This window comes from Phyllobates terribilis, unplaced genomic scaffold, assembly GCF_046119375.1.
Source record: "Phyllobates terribilis strain yellow unplaced genomic scaffold, ASM4611937v1 Scaffold_2__4_contigs__length_985480577, whole genome shotgun sequence".
NCBI classification, from domain to species: Eukaryota; Metazoa; Chordata; class Amphibia; order Anura; family Dendrobatidae; genus Phyllobates; species Phyllobates terribilis.
Window position 1 is genome coordinate 84951799 of NW_027362762.1, and position 16766 is coordinate 84968564.

At 42.1% G+C, this 16766-nt stretch overlaps 1 protein-coding gene across 1 annotated transcript in view; it reads left to right on the forward strand.

Moving 5' to 3' along the window:
* Positions 1 to 16766, forward strand: part of MRE11 (MRE11 homolog, double strand break repair nuclease) — a 242404-nt gene that overhangs the window by 68238 nt on the left and 157400 nt on the right. The window contains exons 9-10 of the mRNA XM_073662176.1: positions 12583 to 12754; positions 14934 to 15014. Of these exons, the coding sequence (XP_073518277.1) occupies positions 12583 to 12754; positions 14934 to 15014 (253 nt within the window). The remainder of the gene's footprint in view (positions 1 to 12582; positions 12755 to 14933; positions 15015 to 16766) is intronic.

The window sequence follows — 16766 nt, forward strand, 5'->3', positions numbered from 1 at the left end:
AAACATCTCACATCTTATTAATTATGTAGGAAAGTTACTAAAAATGAAGTTTAGCAGAAGGATTCAATTTTTTGATATGTGGAGAAGATAGTAACAGGCTGTAATTAGTAAGGTGAATGATAATATGAAGAAAGATTTCTGTGTCCTCCCCCTTGCAGTCACTGTATAGGAGGAAATGACAGTGATTGGTAAGAAGAGTGATAACATGAAGAAAGGTTTATGTATTTTTACCAAGACTCCCCGGAGTCTGTACAGAGGAAAATGACATTAATTGGTAAGAGGGGTGATAACATGAACAAACATTTCTTTCACTATACAGAGGGCAAACACAGTGATTGATGAGCGGAATGATAACATAAAGAAAAGTTTCTGTAGGCTATACAGGAGGAAATGGCAGTGATTGGTAAGAGGGGTGATAACATGAAGAAAGGTTTCTTTATCCTTCCTGGGGATCACTGTAGGTTGTAAAGGAGGAAATAACTGATTGGTAAGAGTGGTGATAACATGAAGAAAGGTTTCTTTATCCTTCCTGGGGATCTCTGTAGGTTGTAAAGGAGGAAATAACTGATTGGTAGGAGGGGTGATAGCATGAAGAAAGGTTTCTTTATCCTTCCTCGGGATCACTGTAGGATGTGAAGGAGGAAATAACAGTGATTGGTAGGAGGGGTGATAATATGAAGGATTATTTCTGTATCCTTCCTGGGGATCACTGTAAGATGTGAAGGAGGAAATGACAATGATTGGTAGGAGGAGTGATAACATGAAGAAAGCGCTCTGTGTCACTGTATTGGTAGGAAGGGTGATAACATAAAGAATCATTTCTATATCCTTTCTGGGGATCAATGTAGACTATACAGGAGGAAATGGCAATGATTTTTCAGAGGGTCGATAACATGAAGAAAGCTTTCTGTATCCTTCCTGGGGGTCACTGTAGGATGTACAGGAGGAAATGACAATGATTGGTAGGAGGGGTGATAACTAGAGATGAGCGGTGTTCGACTAGAACTGTTCGCCAATCTCAAATTTGAGCTGTTTTGGGCGGTGTTCGAGTCGTTCGACAAACACGAACGATTTGCAAAAAATTCGGCTGTTCGAGGTTATGTTCGATAACTGTTTGTGCACCAAAAGCGTGTCCTGCATGTCTGGCGCTATTTAGAGCACCAATCATGAAGGGATTGTCTGCACTCACTGTAATGCCACAGCCATGGTGGTTGTGGCATTACAGTGGTTGCCCAAATCGATGGGAACAGTGCTCACAGTGAAACATGAAAAGCCGGCAATTCAGCAGCGGCATACACCGGTACCCGACAATTTAGAACCGAAAGAATAGAGTATCACACATAAATTAGATAGATAGAAACATGTCAGTCACATATATATGAAGTACAGTGACAGTGTTGCTTACTGTACTTGTCATTTAGTGTTAAAGGATTTATTAAAAAAAATATTAGTGTTTTCATGCACCGTCTCTTTAAAAAAGCCGGCCGGCAATTCAGCATCTGTACCCGACAATTTATAACAGAAAGAATAGAGCATCACACATAGATTAGATAGATAGAAACATGTCAGTCACATATATAATAAGTACAGTGATAGTGTTGGTTACTGTACTTGTCATTTAGTGTTAAAATAAAGGATTTATTAAAAAAAAAATTGGCGTGGGGTTCCCCGTAATTTTAGTCTCTAGCGGAGGTTAAGCAGACGGCTGGGGCAGATGTTTGAAGCCTGGGAAGGGGGTAATACCCACGGAGCTTCCCAGGCTACTAATATCAGCCCCCAGCTGAATACCTAGCCTTTACCAGCTATTAAAATGGGGGACCCCAAAAAAAATGACGTGGGGTCCCCCCTATTTTAATAGCTAGCAAAGGCTAGGCCGACAGCTGGGGGCTGATATTAATAGCCCAGGAAGGGTGCCATGAATATTGGCCCCCTCCCAGGCTAGAAACACCAGCCGTCAGCCGCCCCAGAAATGGCGCATCCATAGGATGCGCCAATTCTGGCACTTAGCCTCGCTCTTCCCACTGCCCTGTAGCGGTGGCAGTGGGGTAATAGGGCTGGGGTTGATGTCAGCTTATAATGGCAGCTGACATCAAGCCCAGGTTAGTAATGGAGAGGCGCCTATAAGACACCCCCATTACTAACCCCATAGTCAAAGTTAAAAAAAACACAAACACCCAGAATAAAATCCTTTAATTGAAATAAACACACAATTCTTTATTGTTCTAAATTAAACCCTACTTACCGTCACGCACATTCCAGCTGAAGCCAACGATCTCCTGCAATCTCACTGCATGCACAGGAGAATTTTCCCACGCTGTCAGTGACGTGCATGAGGTGGGCTGAGTTCATTGGACATGAACTCGGCTCATCTGGATGACGTCACAGAGAGACACTGAGGAGCGCAAGCATGCCTGCGCTTCTCAGTGTCTGCGGGATGACAGGCTGGATGGCAGCTTTCTGCTGCGGTCCAGCCTGTCATCTCGATGTAGCAGAGCTGAAGCTGTCGTGGGAACCTTGGAAAGGTAAGGATGATGTTGGTTTATTATTTTACTTTTATTGCAGGAGATCGTTGACTTCAGCTGGAATGGGCGTGATGGTAAGTAGGGTTTAATTTAGAACAATAAAGAATTGTGTGTTTATTTCAATTAAAGGACTTTATTCTGGGTGTTTGTGGTTTTTTTTTAACTTTGACTATGGGGTTAGTAATGGGGGTGTCTTATAGACGCCTCTCCATTACTAACCTGGGCTTGATGTCAGCTGGCATTATAAGCTGACATCAACCCCAGCCCTATTACCCCACTGCCACCGCTACAGGGCAGTGGGAAGAGCGATGCTAAGTGCCAGAATTGGCGCATCCTGTGGATGCGTCATTTCTGGGGCGGCTGACGGCTGGTGTTTCTAGCCTGGGAGGGGGCCAATATTCATGGCACCCTTCCTGGGCTATTAATATCAGCCCCCAGCTGTCTGCCTAGCCTTTGCTAGCTATTAAAATAGGGGGGACCCCACGTCATTTTTTTTGGGGTCCCCCATTTTAATAGCTAGTAAAGGCTAGGTATTCAGCTGGGGGCTGATATTAGTAGCCTGGGAAGCTCCGTGGGTATTACCCCCTTCCCAGGCTTCAAACATCTTCCCCAGCCGTCTGCTTAACCTCCGCTAGAGACTAAAATTACGGGGAACCCCATGCCAATTTTTTTTTTTAATAAATCCTTTATTTTAACACTAAATGACAAGTACAGTAATCAACACTGTCACTGTACTTCTTATATATGTGACTGACATGTTTCTATCTATCTAATCTATGTGTGATGCTCTATTCTGTCTGTTATAAATTGTCGGGTACCGATGCTGAATTGCCGGCCGGCTTTTTTAAAGAGACAGTGCATGAAAACACTAATATTTTTTTTAATAAATCCTTTAACACTAAATGACAAGTGCAGTAACCAACACTGTCACTGTACTTCTTATATATGTGACTGACATGTTTCTATCTATCTAATCTATGTGTGATGCTCTATTCCTTCTTGTCTAAATTGTCGGGTACCGGTGTATGCCGCTGCTGAATTGCCGGCCGGCTTTTTTAAAGAGAGCGTCTTCTGAGCAGTTTGTCAGCTTTTGGACACCTTTGAAGGTGTTTTCTATGTGTTTCTATGTGTTTTTGTGTGCCTGCCATTGGTTTTAACGGTGTTCGACGGTGCTCTAAGGTGTTCGACGAACAGTTCCACGAACATCCCGGTGTTCGACGAACCGAACCCGAACACTGCGGGGCTGGCTCAACACTAGTGATAACATGAGCAAAGGTCTCTGTGCCACAGTACAGAGGGAAATGACAGAGATTGGTAAAAGGCGTGATATTCTGTGTGCCACAGTATGAAGCCTCTATAAAGTGCCATATTCTCATATTTAGAGAATTATTCCTAACTAGGCAAGTTGGGAATATCTCATACTGTTGATAGGTGATCACTTGCCGATTTATTTGGATGATCCTGAGGTCAGGGCTCGAAAATGCCCCATTGTCTCCATGGCTAAGTACAGATTTAAGCAGTCCAGTAGAAAATGATTGGAGTTGCGGCTCTAAAGAGGCGATGAGTCTCCTAGCCATCAGACGCTAATCTCCTATTGTTTGGATGGGTATTAGGTTTTCAATATGGGAATGCCTCTTTTATATGCCACGTCTGATCTATAGGAGGATGCTGTTTAAAATGCACAGGATGGGTTCTTCCATACACAATACATCCGCCTTGCTCATATGGGGGAGCAAAACAGTGGGCGAAACGCGTTTCGTGAAGTTATGACACAAAAGTCTTTGCGCGTTGGGACTGGCTGTCATCTAATTCTTTGAGCCAAGTTGTGTAAATGATATTTACTTGCCTTTTAACGGTATCACATTGCGTTTTCTCACTTAATAAGATGGATGATAAATGTAACGTCTGGGAGCGCTGTAGGGATCAGCTGCGGTAGTCTCTGCGGAGGCTTGATGTCCTCGCTGACATTCGCTCATTCTCTTGTGGCTGGTAATGTTCTGTAACATTATTTTTCATCCGCTCTGTACATGTTCACCTTGTATTGCTCTATTACAAAATTGGCTCCATCACAGACGTCTTCCAGGCGCAGCAGGAGTCGCAGTAACGACGTTACAAGTTCTATTTTGGACTCCTGGTTTATGGAAGGAGCGGAAGAGTTTCTGACGGCAGAATTTTTACTCGGCTCATTGGAACAAGATTATTTGTTTCTCTTTTTGGAGAATCAAATTGCTTTAGCAGTTGTTTCTGAAAGTCGGCTTTGCAGATCCCCAGGGCTCCATAAACTCCCTCCTAGTAATGGCAGCCAGCGTATTTCAGAAGCAAATTCTCTTTAAACGGAGTGTGTCATCAGAAAGTGACTTATTGTGTAAAGCCGATTTTTTTCTGTTAAATGTATTTTTTTTTATTTGATAATACTTTTTTATATCACCTATATCACAATCTGTATTAAAAAATAAAAATCAGAAGTCTTGCAGTTTTTTATAACCTTACTTAGGCTATGTTCACACATCATGGTCTTTTCAGCGTTCAGTTTCTGCAGCAAAACCTGATCTCTTTCCAGTAGGTTTTTTCGGGATTTTTGTTGCTTTTTTCTTGCTTTTTTTGCGTGTGTTTTTTCAGCGTTTTTCTCACTGTCCTTTTGACTCTGTAAGTTCAGCTTTGCTTCCACCACAGAAGCATGAACACAGGCCACCAATGCAAGGCATATGTGAAACCATGTTAACCAGAATTTCAAATGTATCTGTGGGGGGAGATGAATTGTTCAGGAATAGTTTACCTAAGACACTGGCAGTGCATTGAGTTTGTAGGACACTATTTACTTTCACACTATGGTCTGCCATTGAGTTGCTCAGGGCATTGTTCAATTTCACACCTGCCTGGGCCACAGGTATTGTTCAAATTCACACATAGCTCAGCCAATGTTTACAATATTCACATCACTAATTTAATTACACTGTACTAATACAAACTGCCATCTCAGTGACCAAGACAAGATAGTAAAATCACAAAAATAAACAAATTTCACATACTTCTGTACTTGCTTGTTCTCGCTAAAAGCAGAGCAAAACCTGATAGCTATGTTCACACTAGTCGTTTTTTCAGCGTTTTTTCACTACCCATTACTTCCAATGGGTGAAAAACGCTGAAAGAAGTTACATGCTCTGTTTTGCAAAAAAACATGCAAAGCACAAAATCCTGAACAACAATAAAACATGATGTGTGAACTAAGAATTCTGCAATCTCATAGACTTTGCTGGTACTGCAAAACGCAGAAAATGTGCATAAAAAACGCTAAAAAAACCATGATGGGTGAACATAGCCTAAGTTGTACTGAAATATGTACTGAGCATGTTCTCAATAAGGGAAGGGAGGAAAAGGAGGTGAGCTGTGATATCTTCTATTGTGAATAGTGGGTCCTGTGTTATGTACACTATATAGATATGTTACGTTTCATTGTAATCCTGTCTGTGAGGATAATGACACTCCCTGAAGAAGCAGATGCGAAACGCGATTTGTAGTGGGTGGTGGAGGAATATATATTTTTTATGCGATGTAGCCTGTTCATGAATTGTTTACCCTTTAGTTCTTAATAATCAGGTTTTATGTATTTTTACTATTAGCTTATCATGTATTTATTATCATATTTGTACCTAAGTTTTGATGAATTAATCATTGGTATTTGCATACAAACAGGTGCCTGATCATGAGATTGTCATATACGACTTTCCACTTTTTATCCATATGATTTAAATACCTTTTATTATTTTTTTTTTAATACCATTTAAATGATTAATTATTCCGCCTCCACCTTTGTGCATTTTAATAGTCCTTGTGTCTTTTGTTCTCACCTTTTTTCAATAAAATATTCAGATTTTAATTGCTTTCTTATGCTTATTTTACCTTAGGCAATATATTTTTGGACTTGTAATGATAGTGAGACTGCTGAAAAGGAAGTGTGAGTCTAATATTAGGCCTAGTGACTAGTGTTGAGCGAGTATGTTCTTTTAACCCTTTCGCTGAGTATGCTCGGGCCGAGCTCCGAGTATTTATAGCTGCTCGGTGATATGGTTGAATCTCTCCCGTGTGCATGATTTGCGACTGTTTGACAGCTTTATTACATGGGAGGAATGTGTAAGAAATAGACATTCCTCACATGTAATAAAACTGTCAGTTGCAAATCATGCACACGGGAGCGATTCAACCATATCACCGAGCAGCTGTAAATACTCGGAGCTCGGCCTGAGCATACTCGGACAGAACATACTCGCTCAACCCTACTAGTGACCAGTGTGAAAGATTTTTAATACATGTAATAAAAAATAGATTTTTAAAGGTAATCTGTCAGCAGGTTTTTGCTATTTAATATGAGCGCAATAATATGAGGTTTTAAACCCTGATTCTAAGGAAGTGTCACTTACTAAACTGTGTACATGTAGCTTTTCTCATGATTGCATACACCTGGCTATGAAGTTCAAAGCTTAATGAGGTTACAAAACCAAAAAAAGGGCTTTAGTAAGTCAGTAAAAAGTAGGCAGGAGTATTTAAAACAAGAAAATGATAAGGGTGCCCATACTTATGCACCTGTCAAATTTTGCTTGAATGCAGATTGCACATTTTCTGTTAGTACAATAAACCTCATTTCAAGGCAGAAACATTACTGTGTCCAACAGATATTACATATATCAAACTGAAATAGCTGTTGCAAAAACACCAATTTTTATAAAACATTAAGCTTAAGATTAATAGGGGTGCCCAAACTTTTTCCTATAACTGTAGCTAAAACCAGCGGATAGATTCCCCTTAACATAAGATCCTGATTTAAACAGTAAATCATTTCTTGCTGACACACTGCTTGTAAGGCTAAATTCACACTACCATGAATTGGTAATGTTACATCTGCAGTTCTCATCCTGACATGTGTCTCCTGACCCGATCTTAGCGCCTCTTAGACATATGCTTTTGGCTGAACAGCTGTCTTCTGCAATACACTTGCATGCTCTTCTGAGTTGAGCGTTCATGTGTTTTCATTCAGGAGTAAGCCCAGAAGTAATTTTCCTGGAGAAGATCAGATGTTGGAATTGAAATCAGTCCTGGGAGAGTCGGCAGCCCCTTATACATTAGATGGTACAGTGCTGCTATGGGGCATCCGAAGAGCAGGGTCTTAGCCATGGTTGGTCATATGCCCTCTGCTACTGGGTGGCAGCACTCCCCTGAAGAACTGCATTGTTGGCAAACATTCAATAGTGCTCTGTCCCCTTTTAGAAACTGCTGCCCAGCAATCCTAGTGTTGGAAGGGGTCCAAATTCATAAAGTAGTTGCACTGTTCATTAATTAATTCCTTAGCCTTAACTATATCATATATTGGCCTTGTTTGGTCCTATGCCCTTTGCTACTGGGTGGCAACACTCCCCTGAAGAACTGCATTGTTGGCAAACCTGCATTAGTGCTCTGTCCCCTTTTAGAAACTGTGCTGCCCAGCTATCCGATTGTTGGAAAGGGTCCAAATTCATAAAGTAGTTGCACTGTTCATTAACTAATTCCTTAGCCTTCACTATATCATATGGGAATGCCTCTTTCATTAATGTTTTAGATTTTTTTTTTTTACCAGTCTTTCCACTATTACTTTTTCTTTTTGAACTATCTCCTAACTTAGTGATGATGACTTATCCTGCTGAGCTTTGTGTCGGCTTCTTGAACTTCTCCCACTCACAGGAAGGAGATGATACATATATATTCATAATTCACACTTAATGACTTCGCACTATTACATGCCTTGCCTACTCAAACACAACCATGAATTGCTGCCCAGGACTTGTATTATTCAAGATGAGGAATTGGGGGCCGTCGAGGTAAATCGTGCCCCATTTACATAGAAACTGTTTGCTGAGTTATTACGGCGCAATTCAGACTGCTTTCACTAAACTCGAACAGACGCCAATGCCCAGAACCACAATTCTTCTTGAAGCCCGCTTTCTCTCATGTTCATGCTTTATGGCAGTTGCAATGAATGGGAGGAAACTGTCCTATATATATGGTAATAGACTATTATGGTCTTCAAGAAGTGATTGCCTAGAGCTTCTCCCCCCTAGAGATGGAGAGGAGCTGCATACATCGCTGTATCTGTGGACATAGACTGTTTTTATCGTGTCTTGCCTAAGCGTCCAGCTCGCCAATCCTTTAATGAAATTGAGATGACTCTGCTCATCCAGCCCCTGTGTATACAGCAAAGCCAGCATGTGAGCTATGGGAAGTGTCACAATTGTGTGCTTTAAAGGTCAAGAGAAAAACAATAAGTAATTAACTAAAACGGTAATAATTAGAGTTGATCAGATCGATTCGCGGGACTCCGGTCCATCGGCCAGGTCAGGGCGCTTGTGACCGTTGGATGGGAGCTCTTCTAAGCACTTACCTTCCAGGACTAGCGAGCAGAGCAACGTCATCTGCACGTTCAGACTTCCTGGAGGATAAGAGAGCTTCCGGTCCATCGACCAGGTCAGTAGTTGTTTATTGGGACACATAGAAGAGTATGAGAAGCCGAATATGCACAAATTATGGCGGAGCGCTGTTTGTAAAATATAGTCCAGGCGGTGCAGGCTGCACCAGGAGCAGGGTGGCCTCCAGGCTTTAAAAGTACCTCCTGAAACTCTCCCTGGGGCTAAAGTTAATTATAGAATCCATAGAATGGTAGAGTTGGAGGGGACCTCCTGGGTCATCTGGTCCAACCCCCTGCTCAAAGCAGGATTCACTAAATCATCTCAGACAGATGTCTGTCCAGCCTCTGTTTGAAGACTTCCATTGATGGGGAACTCACCACCTCTCGTGGCAGCCTGTTCCACTCATTGATCACCCTCACTGTCAAAAAGTTTTTTCTAATATCTAATCTGTGTCTCCTCCCATTTAGTTTCATCCCATTGCTTCTAGTCTTTCCTTGTGCAAATGACAATAAAGATGATCCTTCTACAATGTGACAGCCCTTGACATATTTGTAGACAGCTATTAAGTCTCCTCTCAGTCTTCTTTTTTGCAAGCTAAACATTCCCAAATCCTGTAACCGTTCCTCATAGGACATGGTTTGCAGACCGGTCAACATTCTGGTCGCTCTTCTCTGAACTTGCTCCAGTTTGTCAATGTCTTTTTTAAAATGTGGTGCCCAAAACTGGACGCAATATTCCAGATGAGGTCTGACCAAAGAGGAGTAAAGTGCGATAATGACTTCACGTGATCTAGACCAGGGTTCCCCAACTCCAGTCCTCAAGGCCCACCAACAGGTCATGTTTTCAGGATTTCCTTAGTATTACACAGGTGATAATTGCATCACCTGCACAGGCAATAATTCCATCACCTGTGCAATACTAAGGAAATCCTGAAAACATGACCTGTTGGTGGGCCTTGAGGACTGGAGTTGGGGAACCCTGATCTAGACTGTATGCTTCTGTTAATACATCCCAGAAATGTATTTGCCTTTTTTGCTGCTGCATCACACTGTTGACTCTTGTTCAGTCTATGATCTATTAGTATACCTAAGTCTTTTTCACATGTACTGTTGCTTAGCTCTATTCCTCCCATTCTGTATATGCTTTTGTCATTTTTATTGCCCAGATGTAGTACTTTGCATTTTTCCCTGTTAAAAACCATTCTGCTAGTTGCTGCCCACTGCTCCAGTTTATTTAGGTCTTTTTGAATCCTCTCTCTCTCTTCTCTAGTATTAGCTATCCCTCCTAGCTTTGTGTCATCAGCAAATTTAATCAGTTTACCCTCAATTCCTTCATCTAAATCATTGATAAAGATGTTGAACAATACAGGTCCCAGGACGGAGCCCTGTGGTACCCCACTTGAGACATTCATCCAACTGGATGTGAAGCCATTTACGACCACTCTTTGAGTTCGATCACTAAGCCAGTTATGAATCCACCTAACAGTTGCCTTGTCCATTCCATACTTGGTAATTTTTTCAATAAGGATGGTGTGAGATACTTTGTCAAATGCTTTGCTGAAGTCAAGATATACTATATCTACAGCATTCCCCTGATCCACCCAATCAGTGATTCTGTCATAGAAGGAAATTAAGTTAGTCTGACATGACTTGTTAGTTACAAACCCATGCTGACTCTGGTTAATCACTTCATTCTTATCCATGTACTTACATACATGTTGTTTAATAATTTGTTCAAAGATCTTTCCTGGTATAGAAGTCAGACTCACCGGCCTATAGTTCCCTGGGTCCCACCTTCTTCCCCTTTTTGAAGATAGGAACAACATTTGCTCTTCTCCAGTCTTCTGGGACTTCTCCTGTTCTCCAAGAATTTTCAAAGATTATGGAGAGTGGTTCTAAAATTTCTTCTACGATCTCCTTCAGTACTCTGGGGTGTAATTCATCTGGACCTGGAGACTTGAACTCATTCATGTTAGCTAAATATTCCCTCACAATCTCTCTGTTTACAGATAACCTGGATTCTTCTATTCCTTTAATAGGACATTGAAGATCAGTTGATGTTACATTTTCTTTCTGAGAGAAAACAGATGCAAAATAGGAATTAAAAAGTTCGGCCTTCTCAACATCCTTTCTTACCATTTCACCATTTTCATCCTGTAAAAATCCTTTAGCATCTTTGACTTTTCTTTTACTTTTGACATACCCCCCAAAATCCTTTTTTATTGCTTTTGACATCTCTTGCAAGCCTTAATTCATTGTCAGCTTTAGCTTAACTGATACGTGCCCTGCAGGATCTGCAGACTGCATTATACTCTTCTTTCGATATGCCTCCCTCTTTCCATTTAATAAACATTTCTTTCTTTCTTTTTAGCATGTGTTTAAGTTCTATGTTCATCCATCCTGGTTTCCTTAAATGCTTCCCATTCTTCCTACTTTTCGGGATTGTTAATGATAATGCTTTGAGAATCTCATTTTTAAAAATTTCCCATCCTTCCTGGACATTTTTGTCCTTAAGGACATCCAGCCATTGGATCTCTCCTATTCTTTTTCTGAGTCTCTTAAAATCTGCCTTTCTGAAATCTAACCTTGAAGTTTGAGTCTTCACATGTCTTCCTCCTCTAGTTATCCAAAATTCTATAATCGCATGATCGCTGTCTCCTAGGGTTCCAGCCACTTTTACCTCCTCAACCATTTCCTCCCTGTTTATAAGGATTAGATCCAAAGTAGCAGATCCCCTTGTTTTCTGCCCTACCTTTTGGAAGATAAAGTTGTCAGCAAGAGAGGATAAGAATTTGCTTGACCTGTTAGTTTTACTTGAGAGAGATTCCCAACAAATGTCTGGATAGTTGAAATCTCCCATAACCACGACGTCATATTTTTTGGAGAACTTGGTCATTTGATACATAAAGAGTTCATCCATATCTTCAGCTTGCCCAGGTGGCCTGTAGTAAATGCCTACAATGGTGTCCTTTCCGTTGTTCTCTCCTTGTATTCTTACCCAAACAGTTTCCACAGAACTCCCAGTCTCTGAAGCTTCAATGTCTGTGCAGATATACGCTTTTCTAACATACAATGCAACACCTCCTCCTCGTTTATCAAGTCTGTTTCTTGCAAATAAGTTGTATCCTTTTAGCCTTTTATTCCAATCATGTGTATCGTCCCACCAAGTTTCAGTGATTCCAATGACATCATATTCCTTTTCCTGCATTAGTAGTTCCAATTCTCCTTGTTTGTTGCCCATGCTTTGTGCATTTGTATAAAAACATTTTAGTTTGTGATTGGTTTCTCTTCCTCCCATATTTTTATTATTTAGATTTTTTTGTCTTTGTTCTTCCTTTCCACTTCCAGTAGCAGAGATCTTAATAGTATTTGTCAGCTGTATGGCTTTTTCTGGCCTTTTGCTTCCCTTCCCACATTGTTCTAGTTTAAAGCTCTCCTGATGAGTGTAGCAAGGCGACTTCCAAATACATGTTTTCCAGTCTTCGTAAGGTGCACCCCATCTCTAGCAAGTAGTCCATCGTATAGGTAATTCATGCCGTGATCCAAATATCAAAATCCCTGTTGACGGCACCATCGACGGCATAAGTTATTTCATTAAGTAAAACTTTTCCGTCTTTCTTTTCTCAGACACGTGGGATTGTTAAGAATCAAACATAAAAAAATGAACATGCAGAAGATTCCTCTTCAGAGCGTGCGTCAGTTCTTCATCGAAGATGTCGTCTTGTCGGACTTTCCAGACCTGTTCAACCCGGACAATCCCAAAGTGACTCAGGACATAGAAAACTTCTGCATAGAGAAGGTAGACAGCCATTTCCGTACCTCTGGCTCTATCTGCACGCAGCAGACTTTTTTGCTTGTCTTGGTTGCATCCTTTTATTTGTAGAATTTTTTGAAGAACCTAAAAAAAAAAAACACTCAGAGTTCTGACAAGTCTTTCAGGGGTCATTCAGACATCATTTTTTTTCACATACAAGAATAACAGTCCGACTTTCATCAGTAATTTTCATCCGAGTTTCATCTGAGTTTGGTCCTAGTTTTTTTCAGATGAGCAAATTTTTTTTTTCTCCACCTTCTCCTATCAAGTCCGTGAAAAACGGACAGCCAATGGATGGCATCCAATTTTTTTTTAACGCTCCCATAGACTTGCATGGCCGATTTTGATCCAACACTAGGATCAGTGTCAAGTCTTCATAATTTTTCGCAGACCTCTCAATCCGCAAAACAAAAGCTGGACATGTGAATAGCCCCATAGACTTTACCAGATAGGAGGTCTTTCTGTGTAAAACAGAGATAGAACACGCAGACGAAGAACACACGTCTGAATGAGCCTTAAAGGGTTTGTCTACTACTTGGACAACTCCTTTTCATTCCTCATGTTTGGCCCCTTTAAAATCTAGACACTTATACTGGCCTCCGGCGCTGTTCCAGCGGTGGCGGCACTTGCGTTCCAGGGGCTCACATGAGGTTGTTACATTACATGAGCCCTGTGGCCAATCAGCGCAGGCGTTACTGGCCCCGCCTTTGGACAAATCGGAGAGCCGCCGCAGCACTCACTTCCTACGTCCGAAGGCGGGGACAGTGACGCCAGCGCTGATTGGCTGCAGGGCTCATGTGATGTAACAACCTCACATGAGCCCCGGTACCGAGAGTGCCGACACCGCTGGAACGGCAACGGCACTAGAGGTGAGTAGAGCTGTTTTTATTTTAACGGGGCCAAACATGAGGCATGAGATGGGCTTGTCCAAGTAGTGGACAACCCCTTTAAGGCGGACAAGCTCTTCATATTACACAGAGGCACCATACACTGCACCGACAGTGTGCCAGGTAGGAATAATAATGAACACTTCTTAGGGTCCCATTTATTATTGCATTCACGCCTTTTTTTTGTGTGTCATTTTTAGTGTTTTTCACCTGTTTTTCTTTCTTGCCTCATTCTTATGGAATTTGTGCCTTTTTTAAAGTCTATTTTATGCCTTTTACTTTTTTTTTTTGTCCATCCTTATGGACAGGGTTTGGGGGTTTCTCAATGTTTTCAGCCGATTTCCTAAATTGCAACGTTTTAGTTTTTTTTTGAAAAAATATAAATCAGTACTAAAAAGGCCATAAAAGTTTACATCGCCCTCTATTTTTACACTTTTATAACCATTAAAATTGTGTACAGTGCTCTGTATAAATGAGTACACCCCCTTTGAAAAATAAGATTTTAATCAATGTTTCGCTGAACACAAGAACGATTTCCAAAATTTTGACAAAACTTAGTTTCATAGGACATTTTTGTTAACCCATAATATGAAAATTAGGTTAGAAGGGTTATCCAGGACTATTTTATTTATTTATTTTTATGGGCCTAAGAACTGACAGGCAGGTAGTGGCTGCAGGGAGCGATCACAGACCGATCCTGCTGACGATTCTGCTGCTTCATGTTGAGAGAGCAGCTCTTTCTCTTCCGTTCTGCTCTGTCGACCGGCGTGACTGCCGATGTCTTGCTGATTGACAGTCGGCTCACCGCAGTTCTGCAGCGGGGAGCTGGTTGTCGGTCGGTATGACATCAGCAGTCATGCCACGTCAACAGAGCAGAACGGAAGAGAAGACGCTGCTCTGTCGACGTGATGTCACCGGCAGGAGTGGTCCATGACTGCTCTGTGCTGGGAGAGATCAGTGACAGGCACAGTAGATTGGTAGTTAGCAAAGTTTGTGGGACTGATGAGGATATCCGAGTGGTGTACTTGGCTACCTATGGAGAGGCAGTGGGCATGCACAATCCCCACTTCCTTGCACTTAGGACCACCTATTCTCGTGGTTGTTGAGAGGTCTCTTTGATAGAACTCCCAGCTATCAAAAACGTGTCATCTATTCTGTGGATGGGGTTTAAGTTGTAATTGTTAGACAACTTCTTTAAATAAGTTTGGGGTCAGGTGCTACACAAAGGACGAGTATCATACCCTTGATAATGTTCTGATTTGTTTTCTTTATTACAGATAGAGACAATGTTAGAGATGGCTGAAAGGGAACGTCTGGGAAATCCTCGTATACCTGAGAAACCTCTGATAAGATTGCGGGTAAGTTCATTACAGTCCCAGACGTTTTGGTTGATTCGTCACCTCTGTAGCTTTAATGCGAGAGCTTAGAAGTTACTGAATCCAAATGTTGCAGGATCACATGATTGACAATAAATGACGGAGCGGCTCCTCGGCCTCCTCGTCCCAGAGTATGCTCACAACACTCTATCAGACGTATACAACCAGAATTTAAGGGATAAATAGCCCCCCCCCAAAACCACCGCTATGTCCTCATTGTACCCTATATCCAGGCTTGGACTGGCCCATCGGGGAATAGGAGAATCCTCCGGTAGGCCCCTCTGAGGAAGTGCTAATGAGTAATGCAGAAAAGGTATCATCTTATCATTCATTAAGCAAGCTGGCCAAATTAAAATGATATAGAAGCAAAGGTACATTTGTTTACTAGGGGCAGGTTATTTTTGCATGTAGCTGAACAGGGGGCCCCAAAAATCACTATTACTGAGGGGCCTTGGCCAATGCAGTCCTGAACTGCCTATACCTTCTTTCTAACGAGACCCTTTTTACAGCTTAGTGATTGGTGAATAACCATAATATCAGTTTTAAAACTGCCCTAGCGATATGAAAATTAGTCTGTGAATTCTCGAGGTGGACGTTAATTTCTCCGGACTAATTCTCCTTCTCATTGTCTCACATGATTTGCAACAGTGATGTCGCCGCCAGCTCTTTGCAAATGCAAATCTCATGCATGCTTACGACACAGGAGGCAGCAGTGACATGAAGGTCCGCCAGTTGCAATCACCGGCAAAAGACCAGGAGGCCGGTCTTACAGCCCTCCCATATACCACCAATGAAACACAACAGTGTGTATATGCCAGCTGTAAGACCTCCATAGCTGCCAGAGTCCTGCTTCACTGCTGGGTATGCACAGTGCGGTGCTGAAGCCGGGGAGTGTACACCCGATTTCACTGCACATACCCAGGGAGGCAGACCGTCGCGCTCATGCGCAATATGTGCAATTAGCCAGTAGTGACGTTGCTCTTGCAAATTATGTCAACTCCCTTCCCAACTAGTCACCTACTAATTTGCATATCAGTTTTATTATTAATATAATTATTCACCAATCACTAGGCCACGAAAAGGGGCTTGCTAGAAAGTAGATAGAGGATGCTATAAAGACATGGTGGCTATACTGGTGGTCTAGGGCGGTACTGGTGGGCTAGGGCGGTAGTGGTGGACTAGGGAGGTACTGGTGGGCTGGGGCGGTACTAGCGGGCTAGAGTGGTACTGGTGAGCTAGGGTGGTTTTAGTGGACTGGGGCGGTACTGGTAAGCTAGGGAGGTACTGGTGGGCTAGGGCTTTACTGCTGAGCTAGGGCGGTACTGGTGAGCTAGGGTGGTACTAGTGGGCTGGGGCGGTACTGGTGGGCTAGGGCAGCTGACAGGTTCTCTTTGGTTCTAATTGTTGCCTCCTTTTCACCTGCCAAATGGGTCTGTATATTTTGGTATAGATATCTTGAGATGCTGATATGTATCTTAACTTTTTCACACCCTGATGTAATTGTACATCACAGCAGCTAAGTCGCTCCATATTCTATACTGGGCAGATGCCGGCTGTGTTATAGAGCCGGCATCTGCCTCTGTCAGCTAGCTCTGATTGCTGCTGTTTAACTGCATATAAATGGACTGGTTGCTTGTACACACATGGATCGACTTTCAAGATGAATCGCCATTGCAGCCCGGGACCCGGTGTCCGTCTGTGACTAGGCTACATATTAGAGTGTCAGTTTTATTA